The sequence below is a fragment of the Serpula lacrymans genome (genome assembly GCF_000218685.1).
Source record: "Serpula lacrymans var. lacrymans S7.9 unplaced genomic scaffold SERLAscaffold_1, whole genome shotgun sequence".
NCBI lineage: Eukaryota > Fungi > Basidiomycota > Agaricomycetes > Boletales > Serpulaceae > Serpula > Serpula lacrymans.
Window position 1 is genome coordinate 4,650,523 of NW_006763290.1, and position 19,072 is coordinate 4,669,594.

General features: G+C 47.9%; 5 protein-coding genes across 5 annotated transcripts; 1 reads left to right on the plus strand and 4 right to left on the minus strand.

Moving 5' to 3' along the window:
- Positions 1-1,916: 1,916 nt before the first annotated feature.
- On the plus strand, positions 1,917-3,797 carry SERLADRAFT_455164 (uncharacterized protein; the record flags this gene model as incomplete). The annotated part of the gene is made up of 4 exons (XM_007312721.1): positions 1,917-2,685; positions 2,751-3,052; positions 3,119-3,214; positions 3,274-3,797. The coding sequence occupies 4 exons, from the start codon at positions 1,993-1,995 to the stop codon at positions 3,464-3,466; spliced, it is 1,284 nt and encodes a 427-aa protein (XP_007312783.1).
- On the minus strand, positions 3,752-8,602 carry SERLADRAFT_455167 (uncharacterized protein; the record flags this gene model as incomplete). Its single annotated transcript, XM_007312722.1, has 31 exons — positions 3,752-4,175; positions 4,274-4,307; positions 4,368-4,436; positions 4,497-4,506; positions 4,572-4,591; positions 4,655-4,730; positions 4,788-4,804; positions 4,873-4,990; positions 5,116-5,171; positions 5,226-5,244; positions 5,299-5,412; positions 5,480-5,647; positions 5,703-5,776; positions 5,825-5,891; positions 5,941-5,980; positions 6,035-6,115; positions 6,166-6,255; positions 6,312-6,507; positions 6,577-6,694; positions 6,746-6,987; positions 7,042-7,435; positions 7,488-7,556; positions 7,609-7,618; positions 7,683-7,702; positions 7,762-7,837; positions 7,892-7,908; positions 7,963-8,080; positions 8,205-8,282; positions 8,315-8,331; positions 8,389-8,502; positions 8,565-8,602. The coding sequence occupies 19 exons, from the start codon at positions 6,582-6,584 to the stop codon at positions 3,891-3,893; spliced, it is 1,542 nt and encodes a 513-aa protein (XP_007312784.1).
- A 1,538-nt stretch (positions 8,603-10,140) lies between these two features.
- On the minus strand, positions 10,141-12,781 carry SERLADRAFT_359045 (uncharacterized protein; the record flags this gene model as incomplete). The annotated part of the gene is made up of 17 exons (XM_007312723.1): positions 10,141-10,484; positions 10,542-10,575; positions 10,626-10,694; positions 10,766-10,775; positions 10,840-10,859; positions 10,927-11,002; positions 11,127-11,244; positions 11,370-11,421; positions 11,474-11,492; positions 11,549-11,662; positions 11,714-11,881; positions 11,934-12,007; positions 12,059-12,125; positions 12,180-12,219; positions 12,278-12,358; positions 12,416-12,505; positions 12,566-12,781. 17 exons carry the CDS (start codon positions 12,779-12,781, stop codon positions 10,197-10,199), a joined length of 1,536 nt encoding a protein of 511 aa, XP_007312785.1.
- A 2,354-nt stretch (positions 12,782-15,135) lies between these two features.
- On the minus strand, positions 15,136-15,342 carry SERLADRAFT_364622 (uncharacterized protein; the record flags this gene model as incomplete). The annotated part of the gene is made up of 1 exon (XM_007312724.1): positions 15,136-15,342. The coding sequence occupies one exon, from the start codon at positions 15,340-15,342 to the stop codon at positions 15,136-15,138; it is 207 nt and encodes a 68-aa protein (XP_007312786.1).
- A 6-nt stretch (positions 15,343-15,348) lies between these two features.
- Positions 15,349-16,298, minus strand: SERLADRAFT_455173 (uncharacterized protein; the record flags this gene model as incomplete). Its single annotated transcript, XM_007312725.1, has 2 exons — positions 15,349-15,769; positions 15,800-16,298. The coding sequence occupies 2 exons, from the start codon at positions 16,022-16,024 to the stop codon at positions 15,365-15,367; spliced, it is 630 nt and encodes a 209-aa protein (XP_007312787.1).
- Between the last annotated feature and the right edge of the window lie 2,774 nt (positions 16,299-19,072).

The window sequence follows — 19,072 nt, forward strand, 5'->3', positions numbered from 1 at the left end:
TGTATACCAACAAACTCTCTGCAGCTTAAGGGGTAACCACTCCCTCTACATCTTCCTTATAGTGTGTTCTTGTGTGCGCCAGAGTAACTAACTCTTGGTTGTTACATGGGGAGTGGTTACCCCTTAGGCTGCAGAGAGTTTGTTGGTTAACAACAGGAGGACTCGCTGAGGAGTCTCCTGGATCTATTGGGGTATATATACTACTACAGGTTTGTTTGTACATGTGTACTATACAGTTGATAGAGACAGTGGCTGATGATGTCATGGGGCCTAGCCCGCATGGCCAGCTCCACTGTGTGAGCGAGTTGTGTCTAAAATAAGAAGAAAGGCTACGCGGCGCGAGAAAGAGGAGTTTGGACAAAAAGGGGAAGTGCCGCGTGGCACCATGTGTGAAGGCTAAAGCGGAGAATGAAAATAAAGGAAAGGTCCGAAAATTGTGTTATTGTGACAGTACTCTTTACTGTCTAGTTTTCTTTGTCCTATGTGCTCCTGTATCATTTAATTCATTGTAAATTGATTGAAATTGGCCAGTCATCCAATCTTGCTAATCTACATGATAAACCACTATCTGATCTAACCCTTGTAAGATGACGTATCTATGTTCTCATACTGTCTGAATGCGTTAAAATCAAAAATATCACCCAATCGCCTGACTTCACACTAGAATTTCAGAAGTGCCGACTTGGCCGCTGTCAAGTTGTTTTGCAGATGAGTGACTGACATTGATTGCGCGCCTTCGTGGCTGGTTCAGTTCATATGCTGACTTGGGATGATGACTAAGAAGGGAGTGGCATTGCCGGTCGGATGAAACCGGGAACGTAACCCTAACCCGGAGTGGTAGCATTCTTTTCTTCTGAGAAACGATTGAGAGGTCGTCGTCAGTTTATCTTGATGCTTTCCCGTCCCCTCCGCGCCTCGTCCAGACTCCTCGACCGCACCCTCACTCCACCACCACACCCTCTCCGCTGGTCCCGCCTCTACGCCTCACACCCACACCCCCCATCGAACGAGAACAACAAAAGCGACCAGGAGCAGAAGGGCAAGGCCAGGGACGATGACGCCCTGAACGACGCCGCGAACGAGAAGGAGCACAAGAGCCCAAGCCAGGACCTCCCGCGCGGTCTCGAGGGCTTCTTCCAGCGCTACCAGCGACAAGGCTGGTCTCGCCAGTCCCCCGACTCCGACCAAGACCACGACGGCTCCCAGCGCTCAAAGCACCCTCCCCCTCCAGGCCCAGGCGGGAACAACAATGGGTTCAACACAAACCAGCTCATGCTCCTCGCAAGCTCAGCAGCCATCTTCTACGCCCTCTCTTCCTCCTCCTCCCCCTCCTCCCGCGAGATCACCTGGCAAGAGTTCCGCACCGCCTTCCTCGACAAGGGTCTCGTCGATAAGCTCACCGTCGTCAACAGACAAAAGGTCCGTGTCAAGCTTCACTCTAATGCTACAGGCACCATGTATCCCACCGCACCCCAAGGTGGAGGCGAGTACCACTTCTCCATCGGTAGCGTAGAGGCCTTTGAGCGCAAGCTTGACGAGGCTCAGGCTGAACTCGGTATCCCCAGCCACGAACGTATCCCAGTAGCCTACCACGACGAAATATCCACCTTCAACACCCTCCTCAACTTTGCTCCCACCATCCTCTTCGCCGGCCTCCTCTTCTACATGTCCCGCAGAGCAGGCGGCGGCGCTAGCGGAGGCCCAGGCGGCATATTCAGCATCGGAAAAAGCAAAGCAAAGCTCTTCAACAAGGACACAGAGGTCAAGGTCAAGTTCAAGGACGTCGCTGGTATGGACGAGGCAAAGGAGGAGATTATGGAGTTTGTAAAGTTCTTGAAGGAGCCTGCAAAGTATGAGAAATTGGGTGCCAAGATCCCCCGTGGCGCCATCCTCTCAGGCCCACCGGGCACAGGCAAGACCCTCCTTGCGAAAGCGACAGCAGGCGAAGCCTCCGTCCCCTTCCTCTCCGTCTCCGGCTCTGAATTCGTCGAGATGTTCGTTGGCGTCGGCTCATCCCGCGTACGCGACCTCTTCGCCTCCGCCAAGAAGAACGCGCCGTGCATCATCTTCGTAGACGAGATCGACGCCATTGGAAAGTCGAGAGGGAAGGGTGGGAACTTTGGTGGGAATGACGAGCGCGAGTCGACGCTCAATCAGTTGCTGGTGGAGATGGATGGCTTTGGGACGCAGGAGCATGTGGTCGTGCTTGCGGGGACGAACAGACCTGACGTGCTCGATCCAGCTCTCATGCGTCCTGGGAGGTTCGACAGACATATCGCCATCGACAGACCAGACGTCTCAGGTCGCAAGGGCATCTTCCTAGTCCACCTCAAACCCCTCCGCCTCTCCTCAGAACTAGCAGACGTATCTGTCCTAGCCCAAAAGCTGGCCGTCCTTACCCCCGGTTTCTCAGGTGCCGATATCGCCAACGTGTGTAACGAGGCTGCGTTGCATGCTGCTCGGAAGAGCTCTGAGTACGTGGGCGAGATTAACTTTGAGAGCGCGATTGAGAGGGTGATTGCGGGGCTCGAGAGGAAGAGTCGGGTGTTGAGTCCGGAGGAGAAGAAGACGGTGGCGTATCATGAGGCGGGTCATGCGGTCTGTGGGTGGTTCTTGGAGCATGCGGACCCGCTGCTCAAGGTCAGCATCATTCCTAGAGGTGTAGGCGCCTTGGGTTACGCGCAGGTATGTACATTGCACGTCATGCCTTTGTGCACAATGATCTATTTTGCTAACGAGTACGATGACAGTACCTCCCGCCCGATCGCTACCTCCTCTCCACCCCTCAAATGTCAGACCGGATCTGCATGACGTTGGGCGGGAGAGTCTCGGAGGAGATTTTCTTCGGGACTGAGAACATCACGACGGGTGCGCAGGATGATTTGCAGAAGATAACGAGGATGGCGTTTGAGGCGTGTGCGAACTATGGTATGAACACGATCATTGGGCCTGTTAGCTATGGGGGACGCGAAGGCGCGAAGGAGGGCTGGACGAAGCCGTTTAGCGAGAAGACGGGGGAGATGTTGGATGCGGAAGTGCGCAAGATGATCACGTACGTATGCTTTCTCCGTCATTCCCTTGTGCTTCGTCAGGTCTGACAAAACCTTTGCGTGGACAGTAATGCTCATTTGCGCACTACGGAACTATTGACTAAACATCGGGAGGATGTAGAAAAGGTGGCGAAGCTCCTGCTCGAGAAGGAGGTGATCACGCGGTACGTACCCCCTCTCCTTCTCTGTCCTTTTTTAAATTCTAACGACCGTTGCTCATTAGCGAGGACATGATCGACCTCCTCGGCAAGCGTCCGTTTGCCAACAAAGCCGATGACATGGATAAATGGCTCGATGAGAACCGCGGCAACGAGCGCAGCGCACCTCCCCCCATGGAAGAACCCGCACCTGGCTCTGTGGACCCTGCGCCAGCTCCCATGGCCACGTCGACAAAGATAGAAGACTACAAGTGGTAGCCGGTGACCGGTGATGGTGGAAGGCCTTGCGTCGGGCTTCTGGATAGACTTGATGACCTGATTCGTCGTTGTTGGTCGTTTAGGATGGGCATGCTAGGGTGGAGACCGTGGTGGACGGTGGAGATGTTCTTTTGTATAGTATGTCTATAGCATAGCGGTCGCGTTTGGTTGACGTACTTGCTATTCCCCACGCGTGCCCATTTACGCATTCCCTTTGCTCACCACTCTAGACATTTGTCCATTCATTACTGAAATAAATGGGCCTTTAACTAATCTCAATCATTATTTTTTTTGTGCTCCCATTCTGCGTCGACATTGCAATATTGATCACTGTTACAAAAAACGACTATTCTGACATTTAATCACTTGTACATTCACCGAGTGGGTGCTGCATGGTCCCTTCTCCTCCACTTCGTGCTGCATTTTACAACGAATACCGAAACCCACTCCACCTATCCCCTTTATCCTCCCTAGCTGCTTCGACACTCGCGTATCGACCGTTCTTGAGAGCGCGGGCACTAAAGTCGGTGTGTCTGTCAGCGTCGCCGAGGAGCTCGTCTATCACTTCGTCGCGCTCTCCGTCCTCCCTTCGCTTGTTTTCTCGTCGGAGGAGGATCATGAAGGCGAGGGAGGAGACGACGCCGACACTGATGTACGCGAGGAGGACACCGTGCCCGAGTCTGTATCGCGGGGCATCGTCGGCGCGATACTGCAAACGATGTCGTGGCGAATCAAAGGTCAAAGGTAGGAAGGGAGAAGAGGTAAACGTCAACCTATGATCGTCGCATGCAAGACGTTTGGACGTACGACGTTACTAGTTGCAGCGCCGTTGAGGCTGCCTCTATACCCCCTCCGCTCAGAATGATGGAACGTTAAGAAATGAACGAGGGGGGGGACGTACACTCCTATCGTTATCCCGAGCGCGACGCTCCGCTTGTACGACCCTTCAAAGTTGCTCGATATCCACGCTCTATCTCCCGTTGTCTGTCGTATGAAAAACTCATGCGAAATCATGAAAACGGCCACTCACATAGAATTTGCTATGAGGTCGTCGGATCTATATCAGCAATGCATATCTAGCTACTTACTCGACGGAAGAGCTTACGTATTGTCGCATATATAGAACTGTAATGTCCAATTCATAAAAATCATAGACACGACGAGATAAGCAATCCGGGTGGTACTCACGACGCAGCGAGATAGACCGCAAAATATGACAAGGCCGAGTTCGTTGATGATATCAAGATGATATATGCAACAAGCCCTGGTATGAGTTTCGACGTTATCTTCCTTGCAGTCTACATAAAGCTGCTATACTCACCACTTACAAGTAAGCCCCTATCATCAACAAGTAAATCATGAGTAGGAGGTGAAGGCTAATGATTGGGAAAGAAGGAACTACGCACAGGTTGATGTAACCTCTGGATCTTATGCGATCGCCAAGAAGCCCAATAACGCAAGTGACGATACATCCCCAGACGTACACAGGAACCGATAGAAGGTTAGCAGCTGTGGCTTCAAATCCTGGAAATATAAGTTAACCTCAGTTCATATTGCAGATGAGATTGTAGCCGAGAACAATCACATACCTAGCTACAAGTAGACAATCTCCATGTGAGGAACATTCTTCCGTTTAGATAGACACGCACTTACCTGGCTGATTATTGTAGGTGTAAAAAACGAGAACGCAAATACTGGACCATCACTAGTGGATTCGAGTTGGAATAAATTTCGTGTCATGTTTCACTATCGTGCTCACATTGCCACCCAAATGCCAACTGTCATTCGTAATGAATATACAGAAGAGGTCAAAAGAAAACAATATTGCGTACTGGCAAGATAAGTCTTCCAGTCCGTTAGACTTTGCCAAATATACTTCGCTTTCAATGGCTCGCCCCCAGCACTAAACTGAAAGTCGGCTTGTAGGCGACGAATAGCAAAAACCCCTTGCGAGATGCGAGAGAAATAAGCATAGACCTAAGTTCATATATCCTGAAACGATCTAAGGCTTACTTTCTGCTTCAGTCAGAAATCGGGCGGATTCTGGAAAGTCTTCTATCATCCAAAACGATGCAATGGCCAACAAGACTGTACAAAGCCCCTCGATGATGAATATCCAAGTCCATCCTGGTTTTCCTCCAATCCCCTCCATTTTAGATATGGCTGCAGCAAGTAGCCCACCTGACAGACAATAAAGATTGCCCCGTCACTAAAAAACAACCGATGTAATACTTACTGAAGGCTCCAGCTATTGTGGCAGAAGAAAAGAAAGTGGCATTTCGGGTTCCAAGTTCTGTTCGCTTATACCAACTGAAAACTGATTACTGAAAGGAAATTATAAACGTTGGTTGTACGTACCACGAAATGTAAAATATGATTCCGGGATATAACCCAGCCTCAGCCAAACCCAGCAGCAATCGGAGAGCTATGGAAAGTTGTTCAATGTTTATTGCGGATGAATAGAGTTTACCTACTGAGAAGATCGGCATAATTACGAGCAAAACCATGGCAAGTCTTTTAGGTCAAGTAATGAATACGGAGAGCAGTATGCAGAGAGACCGGACACACCATTACTATTCCCCACGATAGCATCAAAAACGAGAGCCATCTTGAGGGACGGAACTTTCTCAGCACTACATTGCTGGCAGGCTAACGAAAATGAACAATTTGATTGGAATGTTAAGATTGAGTGTGCTCACCTCGAATAATGCGAATGGAAAAAAAAAGACTGTCAAAGCTATAAGGAATTGTTTGTCTGTAATACGCAAATCTTGCTCTAGGTTGTATAACTAGAAACGAGGTTTTGAGCTCCCATGAATAAATGATGACCCCGAGACCCTCTCACCTTGGCGTTCCCTATGTTTCCCCTATCGAGGAAACAAAACAGCTGTAGCAGGGCTAACCACGGAATAACGTGCATGTCTATCTTCCACATCAATTTCCTCTCGTTAACCCCTGAAATATCCACATCTGAGCGATAGAGCTTGTCGGAAATAGGGATATACTTAAGGATGGCATCCTCGGCCTTCATTTCAGAATTACTTGTCAGAGACATGGAGACTTCAGCAGAGGGGCAGGACCACAAGATGCGACTATCAAACAACACTCACCTGACCATTGTTTCGAGACGCCCAAGGAACCAGGTGTCATAAACATCTATTTTCGGTTGGCACGGTCAACCATTATGGCACCGTGCACCTGGAGGCCTAAAGTCTGGGTTATAGACAACTATATAGAGGACAGTTATTGGTGGGGACTGAACCTTCGAGCGAATCATACCTGGTGGATTCAGCTCCAAGATTCGAAATGAGATTGAAAGAATGCAGGAGAACATCTGAAACAGAATATAGTATGTTCACGTTATCAGTGTGAGTCCTTTTACTCATTACATAGTATTTCTCTCTTCGTCTTCTGTTGGGGTACCGTAATGGCCACACACGTGAAGGGCAAAACGTGTGTTCTCACGACAAGCTTCTCGTGCTCTAATACCCTTTTTCATGCTTCGTGACCATTTGTCAAAACTGTGTTGAAAGACCCTTGTATTCTGCTTTGGACTGGTGTATTTTTAAACTTACAGTGAATATCGAAACCCACTCCAGTTATCACCTTTGTCCTGCCTGGCTGCTTCAACAGTCTCATACCGACCGTTCTTGAGGGACTGAGCACTAAAATCAGTGTTTCTATCACCCTCCCCGAGGAGCTCGTCTATAACCTCATCGCGCTCTCCTTTATCTCTTAGCTTATTTTCTCGCTGGAGAAGAAGCATAAAAGCAAGAGACGAGACAACGCCGACGCTGATGTACGCGAGGAGAACACCGTGCCCGAGTCTGTACCAAGGAGCGTCAACGGCGCGATACTGCGAAGGATGTTATTGTGAATCAGAAATAGGACACAAGGGAAGAAGCAAAGTAAACTGTCGCGTAAAGGCAACGTACAATGTTACAAGATACTGCGCCGTTGATATTGCCTCTGTATTCCTGTTCAGGATGATGAAACCGCAAAGCCCAAAGAAAAGACATACAGCCCGATTATTATCCCGAGTGCGGCGCTCCGCTTGTACGATCCTTCGATATTGCTCGAAACCCATGCTCTACATCCCGTCCTTCAGCTTAAAATACTAATTCCAAAGCTTGAAGACTCACACAGAATTCGCTACGAGGTAGATCGAATTGTACATCAGCAAGAATAGTAGCTTGCCAGACTAAACTTGGCTTACGTATTGTTGGATATATAGAACTATAACGTTTAACCCGTGAATATAGACACGATCGATATAAAGTTAGGGTGATACGCACGAAGAGGCGAGATAGACAGCAAAATATGACAATGCTGCGTTTGTTGACGATATCAAGATGATATATGCGACAAGCCCTATGGTTCTTCAAGTTACATACTTTACAGTTGAACTCACGTTGTCATACTTACCACTCCCAAACAAGCCCCTATAACAAGCAAATCATGACGGTGAGACTGTGGACTAAGAAGAAATTACGCACAGGTTGATATAACCCCGAGATCCAATGCGATCACCTAGAAGCCCGATAGCACAGGTGACGATACACCCCCAGACATACACGGGGACAGAAAGAAGGTTGGCAGCTGTTGCTTCATATCCTGGAAATAAGTAGCATTATGATATTGCAGATAAACCGCCGATGTTGGCCAAAAACAATCCCATACCGAGCTATGGTAGGAGGGTTGTTTGTGAAGAACATTATTTCCTTTAAGTTAACCAAATTTACCTGGCTAATTATCGTAGGCGTGAACAGCGAGAAGGCAAATACTGGGCCGTCACTAGGAGATGGATTAGAAAAACTTTCACTCCATGTTCTACTATGGTGCTCACAACCCCGTCCAAATTCCGACTGTGATTCGAAGTAAATATATGGCAGAGATCGAAAAAGAGTGTTACTAATGCTCACTGGCAAGATAAGTCTTCCAATCCGTTAGACTTTGCCAAATATACTTCGCTTTCAATGGCTCGCCTCCAGCACTAAACTGAAAATCTGCCCGCAGACGGCGAATCGCGAAAACTCCTTTCAAAGTACGAGAGGAGCAGTTAGAGGAGTAAGTTCTATTTTCTGAAGCGATCGCTCACTTTCCGCTTCACTCAGAAACCGAGCAGATTCCGGGAAGTCTTCTATCATCCAAAACGACGCAATGGCCAACAAGACTGTACAAAGCCCCTCGATGATGAATATCCAAGCCCACCCTGGTTTGCCCCCAATCCCGTTCATTTTAGAGATACCTGCAGCTAGTAGCCCACCTAAAATTGTTAAATATCACCAAGCACTGCAACAATAACAAATGTAGCACATACTGAATGCCCCAGCTATCGTGGCAGAGGAAAAGAAGGCAGCATTTCGGGTCCCAAGTTCTGCTCGCTTGTACCAACTGGAGACTAGTTACTAGCAACAAGTTGTGAGCGTTGATCGCACGTACCAAGAAATATAGAATATAATTCCGGGATATAACCCAGCCTCAGCCAGACCTAATATCAATCGGAGGGCTGTGTAAGTAAAATATCAAGTCATTTTATGCCCCTTGCAGTATCAACTTGAAGAATCACCCACCCAGAAGGTCGTCGTAATTGCGCGCAAAACCGTGGCAAGTCTTTGACATCGAATATTTTTGGTACTATGAGCAGCATTTGGAGAAAGTGAGACGTACCATTACCACTCCCCAAGATAACATCAAAAATGAGAGCCACCTTGAAGGACGGAACTTTTTCAAAATTACATTGCTAGCAGGCTAAAGTAATGAATATTGATATTAGGATGGAGCAGTGAGTGTACGCACCTCAAATAACGCATATGGGAAAAAATAAACTGTCAAAGCTATGAGGAACTGTTTATCTGTAATATGCAAATCTTGCTCTAGGTTGTATAACTAGAGACGAGGTTTTGAGCTCCCATGTATAAATGATGACCCCGAGACCCTCTCACCTTGGCGTTCCCTACGTTTCCCCTGTCGAGGAAACAAAACAAATACAACAGGGCCAACCACGGGATGACGTGCATGTCTATCTTCCACAATAATTTCTTCTCGTCAACCCCTGATACATCCACATCTGAGCGATAGAGCTTGTCGGATACAGGAATGTACTCGAGGATGGCATCCTCGGCCTTCATTTCAGGACTACTTGTGAGAGACATGGTGATTTCAGCAGAGGAGCAGGACCACAAGATACGACTATCAAACAACACTCACCTGATCATTTCTTCGAGGCGCCCATGGAACCAGGTGCCATAAACATCTGTTTTTAGTTGGTGCGGTCAATCATTATAGCACCGTGTACCTGAAAACATAATATCTAGACGGCAGAAGTAGAGCTCTGGGCCATAGAGTTGTGGCGCAGATACGGCGATGAGGAAAGCCATTAGGAAGATTCAGAAACTTGAACCTTCGAGCGAAGTACATCCAGTATTAGGTTCGACCCCAAGGCTAAAAAAAAAGAGGTGGAAGGTAGAAAATTATCTGAAGTAGAATAATTTTTACGTTATCAATATGTAAGTGCCTTTACCACTGATATTGCTGTTCTGATCTTCTCTGCTGAAGATACCATAATGACTCCACACGTGAAAGGGACGATTCCTGTCGTTCTCATGGCGAAACCGATGTTTCCCCTTCTTGTACTCCATTACCTTCTTTTCATCCTTCGTGGTCATTTCGTCAAGACCATGTGTAAAGATTCTTGTATTCTGTTTTAGACTGTCGTGTAATTTTAGACTTACAATGTATATCGAAACCCGCTCCACCTATCACCTTTATCCCTCCTTGCTGCATCGACACTCTCATATCGGCCATTCTTTTGAGCTTGTGCAGAAAGGCTGTCTGTGTCTTTAGTGACCTCATCTAATAGATTGTCGATAACCTCGTCACGCTCTCCGTTTTGCCTGCGCGAGTTTTCCCGGCGAAGGAGGATCATGAAGGCAAGGGAGCAGAAGAAACCGATTGCAATATATGCTAAGACGATACCGTGCCCGAGCCTGTACCAAGGAGCATCATTGGAGCGATACTTATTGGATTATAGTTAGCAAAGCAACTGAAAAAATGTGATGCGATTTGAACGTACAACATTAGATGTTACCGCGCCATTGATATTACCTCTGGGTTATTATCAATATACCTGCCCTGAAAGGCAAATCAAGTAACGCACATGCCAATTGCTATAGCCAGTGTAACTCCTCGCTTGTAAGAACCCTCGACATTGCTAGCTACCCAAGCCCTGTAGCACCCAGGTTAGGCATTGATACTAAAAGACCACCTAGATATGTTGAATTTGACAGGTATACTCACACAGAATTTGCTGAGAGAGGAACACGGCCAGAAGTGTCAGCGTGCTATGCTTCAGTAAGGGTAACACAACTCACGAATAGTTGCATATATGGCACTAGAATAACAAGAGTTTCAGTATATTGAAGGCCTTATTTGAATAAGTACAAATCAGGGATACTCACGATGCGGCGAGATAAACGGCAAAATAAGACAATGCTGCATTCCGTGACACTATAAGGATTATATAACCAACGAGACCTATAGATGTTCATGAGTACAGTTCTATCGGCATATAGCAGTACACTTACCACTTCCAAATAGGGCCCTATGAGCCATAGTAACTAAGTTCTTCCAATGTTCTAAAATGAGTGTGAGGAGAAACGAACGTACAGGTTAATGTAACCCCTGGAACCAATACGGTCTCCAAGATAACCAGACACACATGTCATGATACATGCCCATGCATACACCGGGACAGACAAAAGATTGGCAGCAGTGGCCTTAAATCCTGATCAGCGAGTCTCGTAAGATTTGCGTTCCAAGACAGAAATTATTTGGCTCATTACCCAGCTACGACATTGCATAATAAGTGATCGTATAGGAAGGTATTCCGCTTTTTTCTGACCTTTGCAATGATTGTAGGCGTGAACAGTGAAAACGCGAACAAGGGGCCATCGCTGCATAGTTGATCAACCGTGTCCCTTACACGGAAATAGGATATGTACTTACAATCCCATATAAATCCCGACTATAAGTTCGAAAAAATGAAATAAAAAGGTTTTGGGTAACGCTCTAGTCACTCACGTGCAAGATAAGTTTTCCAATCCGTCAAACTTTGCCAAATGTACTGTGCCTTGAATTTCTCACCTCCAGCGCTGAATTGCAAGTCAGCTTGCAAACGCCGGATAACGAATACCTCTGACACTCAAAGTCAGCGAACAACCAACTAGAATATGCGTGGATGCTCACTCTCCGCCTCACTCAAGAACTTGGCTGACCCTGGAAAGTCTTCGATGATCCAAAACGATGCGATAGCCATCAGAACTGTGAAAATTCCTTCCAAAATGAATATCCATGCCCATCCCGGCTTACCACCAATCCCATTCATGTTGGCGATAGCTGCTGCAAGTAGTCCACCTAGAAGACAATGATTTTTGATCGTTGAATAGGGTTTGAGTATAGCACATACTGAAAGCCCCTGCTATAGTTGCAGAAGTGAAAAAGGCAGCAACTCTGGTACCAAGTTCCTCGCGCTTATACCAACTAGAAATGGGATCAGGCAAGGGGAAAAACAGATGTTGTAACTGCCCATACCAAGATATGTAGAAAACGATACCAGGATACAATCCAGCTTCCGCTAAACCTAACAGGAATCGAAGAGCTGTCTAGGTACGTTTAGAACTGATTATAACCTAGCATGATGGAGGGGTATTACACAAAAGGCCGCCATAATTCACGAGAACACCATGACAAGTCTGGGAATGATGATGTCTTAGCACAACAGCGCTTGTTCGCATAAGTTTGAGCACATACCATTACGATACCCCAGACTAGCATCATGAAAGAGAGCCATCGAGAAGGACGTAGCCGTCTCAAAACCACATTACTAGCAGGCTAGGGGTGAGATATGAGTGGCACATTATAGGTCATATATGATAATATGATACACACCTCGAACAGAGCATACGGGAAGAAAAAAACCGTAAGTGCTATGAGATACTGTTTATCTGATATATGCAGGTCTTGTTCCATGTTATACAACTGAAGGTAGAACAGATAAGCATGTCGATGAGGTCGGATTCAAAACGACAGGAGTCTGACCCTGGCATTTCCTATACTTCCTCTGTCCAAAAAATTTAGAAAGTACAAAAGCGCCAACCATGGAATGACATGAACATCTATTTTCCACAACAGTTTGCGCTCGTCGACCTCCGAGGTGTCGACGTCGGGACAATAAAGATTATCGGAGCCCGCGACGCCAGTGCTCCTCGAAACAGCGTCCTCAGCCTTGGAATCGACGTTTGCTTCAAGAGCCATGGAAGATCTGGCAGAAGAAAGATACCAAACAATTACAGATACTATGTTAGGCCCTTATCCGCCTGTCATAGAACATCTACTTTTGGCAATGCATTTGGGAATTTCGTCATATCGGACGGACACAGAGTCTCCGAGTCTAACGTTCGTTGAGGATGATAATCCCTGAATATTTCGAAAGAAGAAAGCAGCTTTCAATTCGTAGAGACGTGAAATGCATGAAAGCCAGTACATGTAATTCACGACAAAATGTGGTGTTTTGACGCGACCGTGTACACGTGTACTAACCGCTCGATGTTCAAGATGTGGCTATGCAGATATAGCATCAACTCGCCTGGACGCAAAGCAGCATGCATAATGAACGGCTACATATTTATGCAAAGGCCCGAGAGCATCTACAAGTACTCATAGCAAGGCTACCGTCTCATTGATCACCCCATTAGTATATACGAAGAACCCTCCCACATCAGATTAGGTACCAGTAGCACATGAACCGAAACAAGTACCACTTCAACCATTTCCAAATCAATCCATATTTTAAGCATATCGATATGGTATGCAAAGAAGCAAAAGCACAGCACGACGGTCACCCGGTGAGGCCACGGGCCAAAGAGGCAGTGATATTAAAATGAGGCTACAGCATGTTGCAATGTTGCAAGCAAAGCTACATAACTCCCAGACGTGGTCAAAATCCATCAGAGTTTGATTGAGGGTTCACTGGTTTCACCAATGGTCGTCCAAGATGTTATCCATGCGTTCACTCGATATATCTACAATGACATGCCTGCTCATCTATTGTACCTTCCTCAACAGAAGATCATCGGGAGGGAGGAGCTGAAGGAGATATTCTGGAAGGAGATAGAGTCGATCACAGATGATGAGGTCGAGGATCGCAATTGTTCGAGGAAGTCAAAAATCGACCTGATGGTTTGGGAGAAGGTGCCATATGCCATGTTCTCTCACCGCTGGCTGGACAAGGGCGAGCCAACGTTTCAGGACATGTCTGCATCCGCACAACCTGCCGAGCTTCCAGGGTACAGCAAGCTCTTCAAGTTCTGCGAAAAGGCCCAGGAGTACTGTTGCCAATTGGCATGGTCAGACACATGCTGCATCGATAAGACAAGTAGCGCTGAGCTTGAAGAAGCCATCAGATCAATGTTTCGGTGGTACCGCAATTCACGCATCTGCATTGCATATTTAGCCGAGTCTCAGACGCTAGAGGAGTTAAACAGCGAGGTTTGGTTCAGGCGAGGCTGGACCCTCCAAGAGCTTCTGGCTCCAAGGAGGATGAAGTTTTATGGGAAGGGGTGGGTCCCATTCGGCACCTTTCATAACGACAAAGAAGATAAGGAAATCCTTCACACCCTCGCAGAAGTGACCAAGATACCTCGCAAAGAATTGACATTTTTCCTCCCAGGGACCAGGGCGATCAGAGAGAAAATGTTGTGGGCGTCGACGCGGGAGACGACTAGAATCGAGGACACTGCCTATTCACTCCTGGGTATTTTTGAAATCACCATGTCAATCGCATATGGAGAGGGTGCGTGGGCCTTTCACAGATTGATGGAGACGATCATACAGAGGTGCGATGAGTGGACAATACTCGCCTGGGCAGGTCCCTCATCTTGGTACAACAAAGCTATACCCCGTTCACCGCATGGCTACCGCGCACTGGATCCAGAAGTGGAACCAATCGCAACTGCTGTGCAGCAACAGAATACTAAGATGCCTCATTTGTCATTTGAGATGACACAGCGTGGGCTCAAACTGAAAGTCCTAGTGGTTGAACTGGAGGACATACGCAGCGGGGATGACCCAAACAATATTGAAGTTGGTACAGAGAGCTTGACAGTCTTCTGAGCGCAATTATTAACAATCTGAAAGGCAGATGACGAGTACTGGTACCCTCCGCTCCGAAGTCGAGACCAGAACATAATTCTGTATAAAGTGGCTGCACACGCCAATTCCAGTATCGCCTCACCAAAACGGATCTCGTGGGCAGTGGGAGTCTTGAATTATCAGCATGTGAATAAGTCTTCCTTCTGGCGGGGTGTGGATAGAGCAGAGGGCATACTCAAGGCAAAACAAGACTTTGTGGGTTTCTTGTTGCGGAAGTCGGAGCATTCTGGGCAGTTCAAGAATTCAACCTGGGTAAAGATAGACACGGAAAGGGTCGTTATCATTCACTGCAAGAGCAGGATTCAGAAACGGCTCATAACGGTTTGGTTATAGAGAAAAGGTGTTCGACAGGGATCTGCATCAGGAGCACCATCGTCTATAGTCATGAAACAATGATGTTAGTGACCAAAAAGATTATGAGTATTTGGAGTTGACACGTACACCGCTGTAAATGTTGACTAGCAAGGTACAACCATGAAGTTCGGATGGAAGTCAGCAGCATCTCGATGATAAGCTGTTTGATCTTCCCTAGCAAAGATCCCGGAGAACAACCATCCCTTGCTCTGAACATTCGTCAGCATGCAAAGGGTTTGCAGTATCTTTTCCACTTCAACCCCCTTGTGCTTATCCCCAAAACTACATGTCCTCCATTTCTTGAATACCATTTTGGTATCATTGGATAATACGTCACAGGAACGCCTTCCTGTATACATCAACCCCAATAACATTCTCAAGTCCCCGTAAGGCATTTTTTAACCAGTTCTTCACGTCCTCCGTCTCCACCCCCGCTGTCCGCACAACGCATCCTGCACCCCCACATATGGGACTCAAAGACCATATGACAGGTTGAGGGGAGGTCATGTTGAACACTGTGATAGCTTCGTATTGGGTGGTCATTTCAGCGATGACACCTCTCGTAAGAGGCCCGTAGAGTAAAAGCATAGCATAGCACGAATATGGCGACAACCTGTCCTTTAACGAACGCCGAGGAGTATCATCAGCGGGAACCTGAGCTTGGACTTGTTCCAGTAACAACACATCCCGTGCAATAGGTTTCCCATCAACGATAACTTTATTGAGGCTGTAGTACCGCGAGAATGCCCATTCCTCCCCGAGTGACTTGCGCCCAGAGGTTACCCAATCCAAGAGCACGATGGAGGCATCACCAACGAGCCGGAAAGTCTGTATCTGGTTGTATGATGCCGATCGGAAACAAGTGACGGGGTCAGGAAGCACGAAGATGGCGCCCTGCGCCGACACAGTCACGTCCATAGATTGCGTTGTGGTCACTTGTTGCACTGAGGAAGATCCTCGTAGGACGATAGACGATCTTTCACCTTGTCGCATTTTGAAAACTTTGGTGGAGCCCTGTGTAACAAGTTTTAATATCCCTGCATTGTGACTCTATCTGAAGAACGTTTCTGCGTACCTGAGACAACAAAACGAGTTTTGTCCCTCCTCCCACATCCACAGAGAGATTGATAAAATCCCCTCCCACAAGCCCCCCTCCATAGCTCACCACGTAGACGATAGCGACGCCCTCTTCTGTTGTCCGCGGCGACAATAATTTCAGTGGATATGTGGACCATAATTCTGAGAAAATGGCCTCTGAACCATGCAGATGAGAGGCGATGCGACCGCTGCCAACTTCAATACTTTGTAGCTGATACGGTTTGGTCACAATATTCATATGGTCCAGGGTCAACAGGCATGAGATGGGGGTTTTGTCATGAATGTGTTCTGGCTGATGAGGCTCTTCAAGTTTCCAGTTGATGCATTACCAAACATTGAGCCAGGGGTGCAAAAGAAAAGGACCCGATAGTGTGCAGCGAGTGCCGAAAAACCAAAGACATTCTTCGAATTCATGGCCCCACCAGACTGTTGAACATGTATATTCCATAATGCAACTCCATACACATCAAGCAAAAAAAAAGATGAACAAAAAAAATATCGAGTAAAAGAGTGACGAGTAAGATGATAAAGCAAGGTATGCATATAAATTAACAGGCTACAAAAATGTCAGAGATGGAAGAATGAACCCAAAGGATTTTGTAGACATATGGTCCAAAATGCTAAAAGAAACGTAGTCGGAGGGGGAGGGGGGCGTCATAGGGGATCGTGGCAGAACGAGACGCATACAGTGATGATGGGAAGATTGGATGGCGATAGAGTAGGGGTTTTAATATTTCCTGGTAGCCAAGGCTCGAATCTCAAACAGACTAGACCTATCTGGCTCTGCGAATGGATCTGCTTGTGATGACATCGTCATCCGCCAACCCTTCATCTCCACACGATGCCGCTGCTCTGCGGCGCGACACTTCTCCACGAAGTCACCATCTACATCACACACGAGGGACGCTCGCGAACCGCGGTCACCACAATCGCTTCCGGATTCCGATATCGTACGTGTATGACTCCTGGCTGGGCTGGGCGCTTCCACCACGCCTGTGGACGAAGATGCACTTGTGTCCGAAACCGTACCGCTGATGGACGTGCCTCCCAGTTGCTGACTTGCACGGATTGTCCCGCCTTTGGTTTCCCAGTCCTCTTCTTCGTCGTCCGCAAGATCGGCAAAGACATCCGGTTCCTCCTGGTCGGGAGGTAGTGTCGATATCCAGCACATCCGTGCTGGATCAAATATCATGTTCCCCACCTTACGTGCACCCGCAGCAAAGGAACCGACGGGAGAGCCAATCGATGAGCCAGTAAGGTGGGTAATAAGAGCGGGCCGCGTTGATGTCCCTACTGCAGCGTCAAAGTCACGAAGCACCTGGTCATTACCTTCCCAGCGTAAAGTGATAGGATTCCATTTCATGTCCCCAACGACTGAAGCAGCTATCAGACCTCGCAAGATATTGATAAACTGTGCCAGACTAACCTTTGGGGCCATTGGCACCACCTAAATGACGAATTAACGTCGGCTTCCTCTTTGTTTGCCCGGACACGGGCGAAGAAGTATCTTTCTTCTTCTTTACATTTATTTCAGCTCCTGAAAATTTTGATGGAAACTCGATGCGCCCAGTGCGTCTTAGCATATTCGTAGTGGGTGTTAGAGCATTGGGAACATCTACGAGAAAGAAAGGAGAGTGAGTGGCATTGACAAATACTCCCTTTGTGACATGAACATACCAGATCCATTAGAGACCTCTCTTCTACCCCTTTTGCGGACAGTACCCCTCTCTTTGTCTTTATCAAATGATTTAGACGGGTTACCCGGGGCAGGTAGACGGCTCGTTGACTTTGGTTGTACCCGAAAGCGACCCTCCTTCTCCCTGTCAGTTGGCAAATCATCAATCCCATCCAACTCCGTGCCATCTCCATATGTTCGCGGCCTTTTCGGTCTGCGAAGGAGTTTTGGAGCAGACGACGAGGAAGCCACAGGGGGGGTTCGGACTGTGCGCGTACGTAACGAGGAAGTGGACGGTGGGCGTGGGGGGAGCGGTGATGTTGCACGATGTGAAGATGAAGGAACAGCCATGGACGCCACGGCGGGGGACGGTGGAGCAGCAAAAACAGCAGACAAAGCAGGACGAGATTTCATGCGCATCGAAGTAGGCATGGTCAAACGCAATGCAGCTGGGTTAGAAGACGGCGTCGAGGGCCTCGTGGGTGGCACGATGAAATCAAGGCCGTGTATGCGGCTTGTCGAATTTGTATGTGATTTGGCACGCGAGGCGGCAGTAGGGGCTTCGTAACGTGCGAGTTTAGCTGATGAGCCTGCTGTAGAACCAGCTCCTGAGCCTGATGCTCCGGAAGTACTCGTTTCCAGGAGGGAGGACAATGAGGCTTTGCGGGTAAGCTGTTTCCGCTGGGTTGAAGGGGGAGTGGGGGGTTTGAGGCCAGAGTGAGACTTCTGCCCACGAAGACTACCGGGCTTTGGCTGAAGGAAGGACATTGAAGAAGGGGGTGGCGTGTTTGAAAGAGCTTCCTTGTATGTCTGGGCACGTACGGGTAGTATAGGTTGGAGCGGGGGGGAGGGAGAAAGCTTCAGTCGTTGGAATTGGCGCACGGAGGAGGGAGGTGGGTTGATAGGAGATTTAGCACGACTGCCTTTCGCTCTTGAAGGCGGTCTTGTAGTAACGGGTGGACGAGCAGGCATACTTTTGCTACGATTGACGAGGCGTTGAGTTTGTTGTGAAGTGAGAAGCCTACTAGGGCTCAGATCCACATCGTCGTCAATAACAAGGCCCATTTCAAAGTCATCTTCGGGGTCGGGACTTGCGACCTTGATGCGTTGATCAATAATCTGTGTCTTCTTCTTCAACTCTAGGATCTTTTTGAGGTGTTTGCCACCTTGTCCTGACTCGAATAAACCGGACGGGATGACCAAGCCTTCCAGGTCACCCTCGTCCTCATCACCTTCACTTTCTTCTGTTTCGGGGAGAGATGATATGG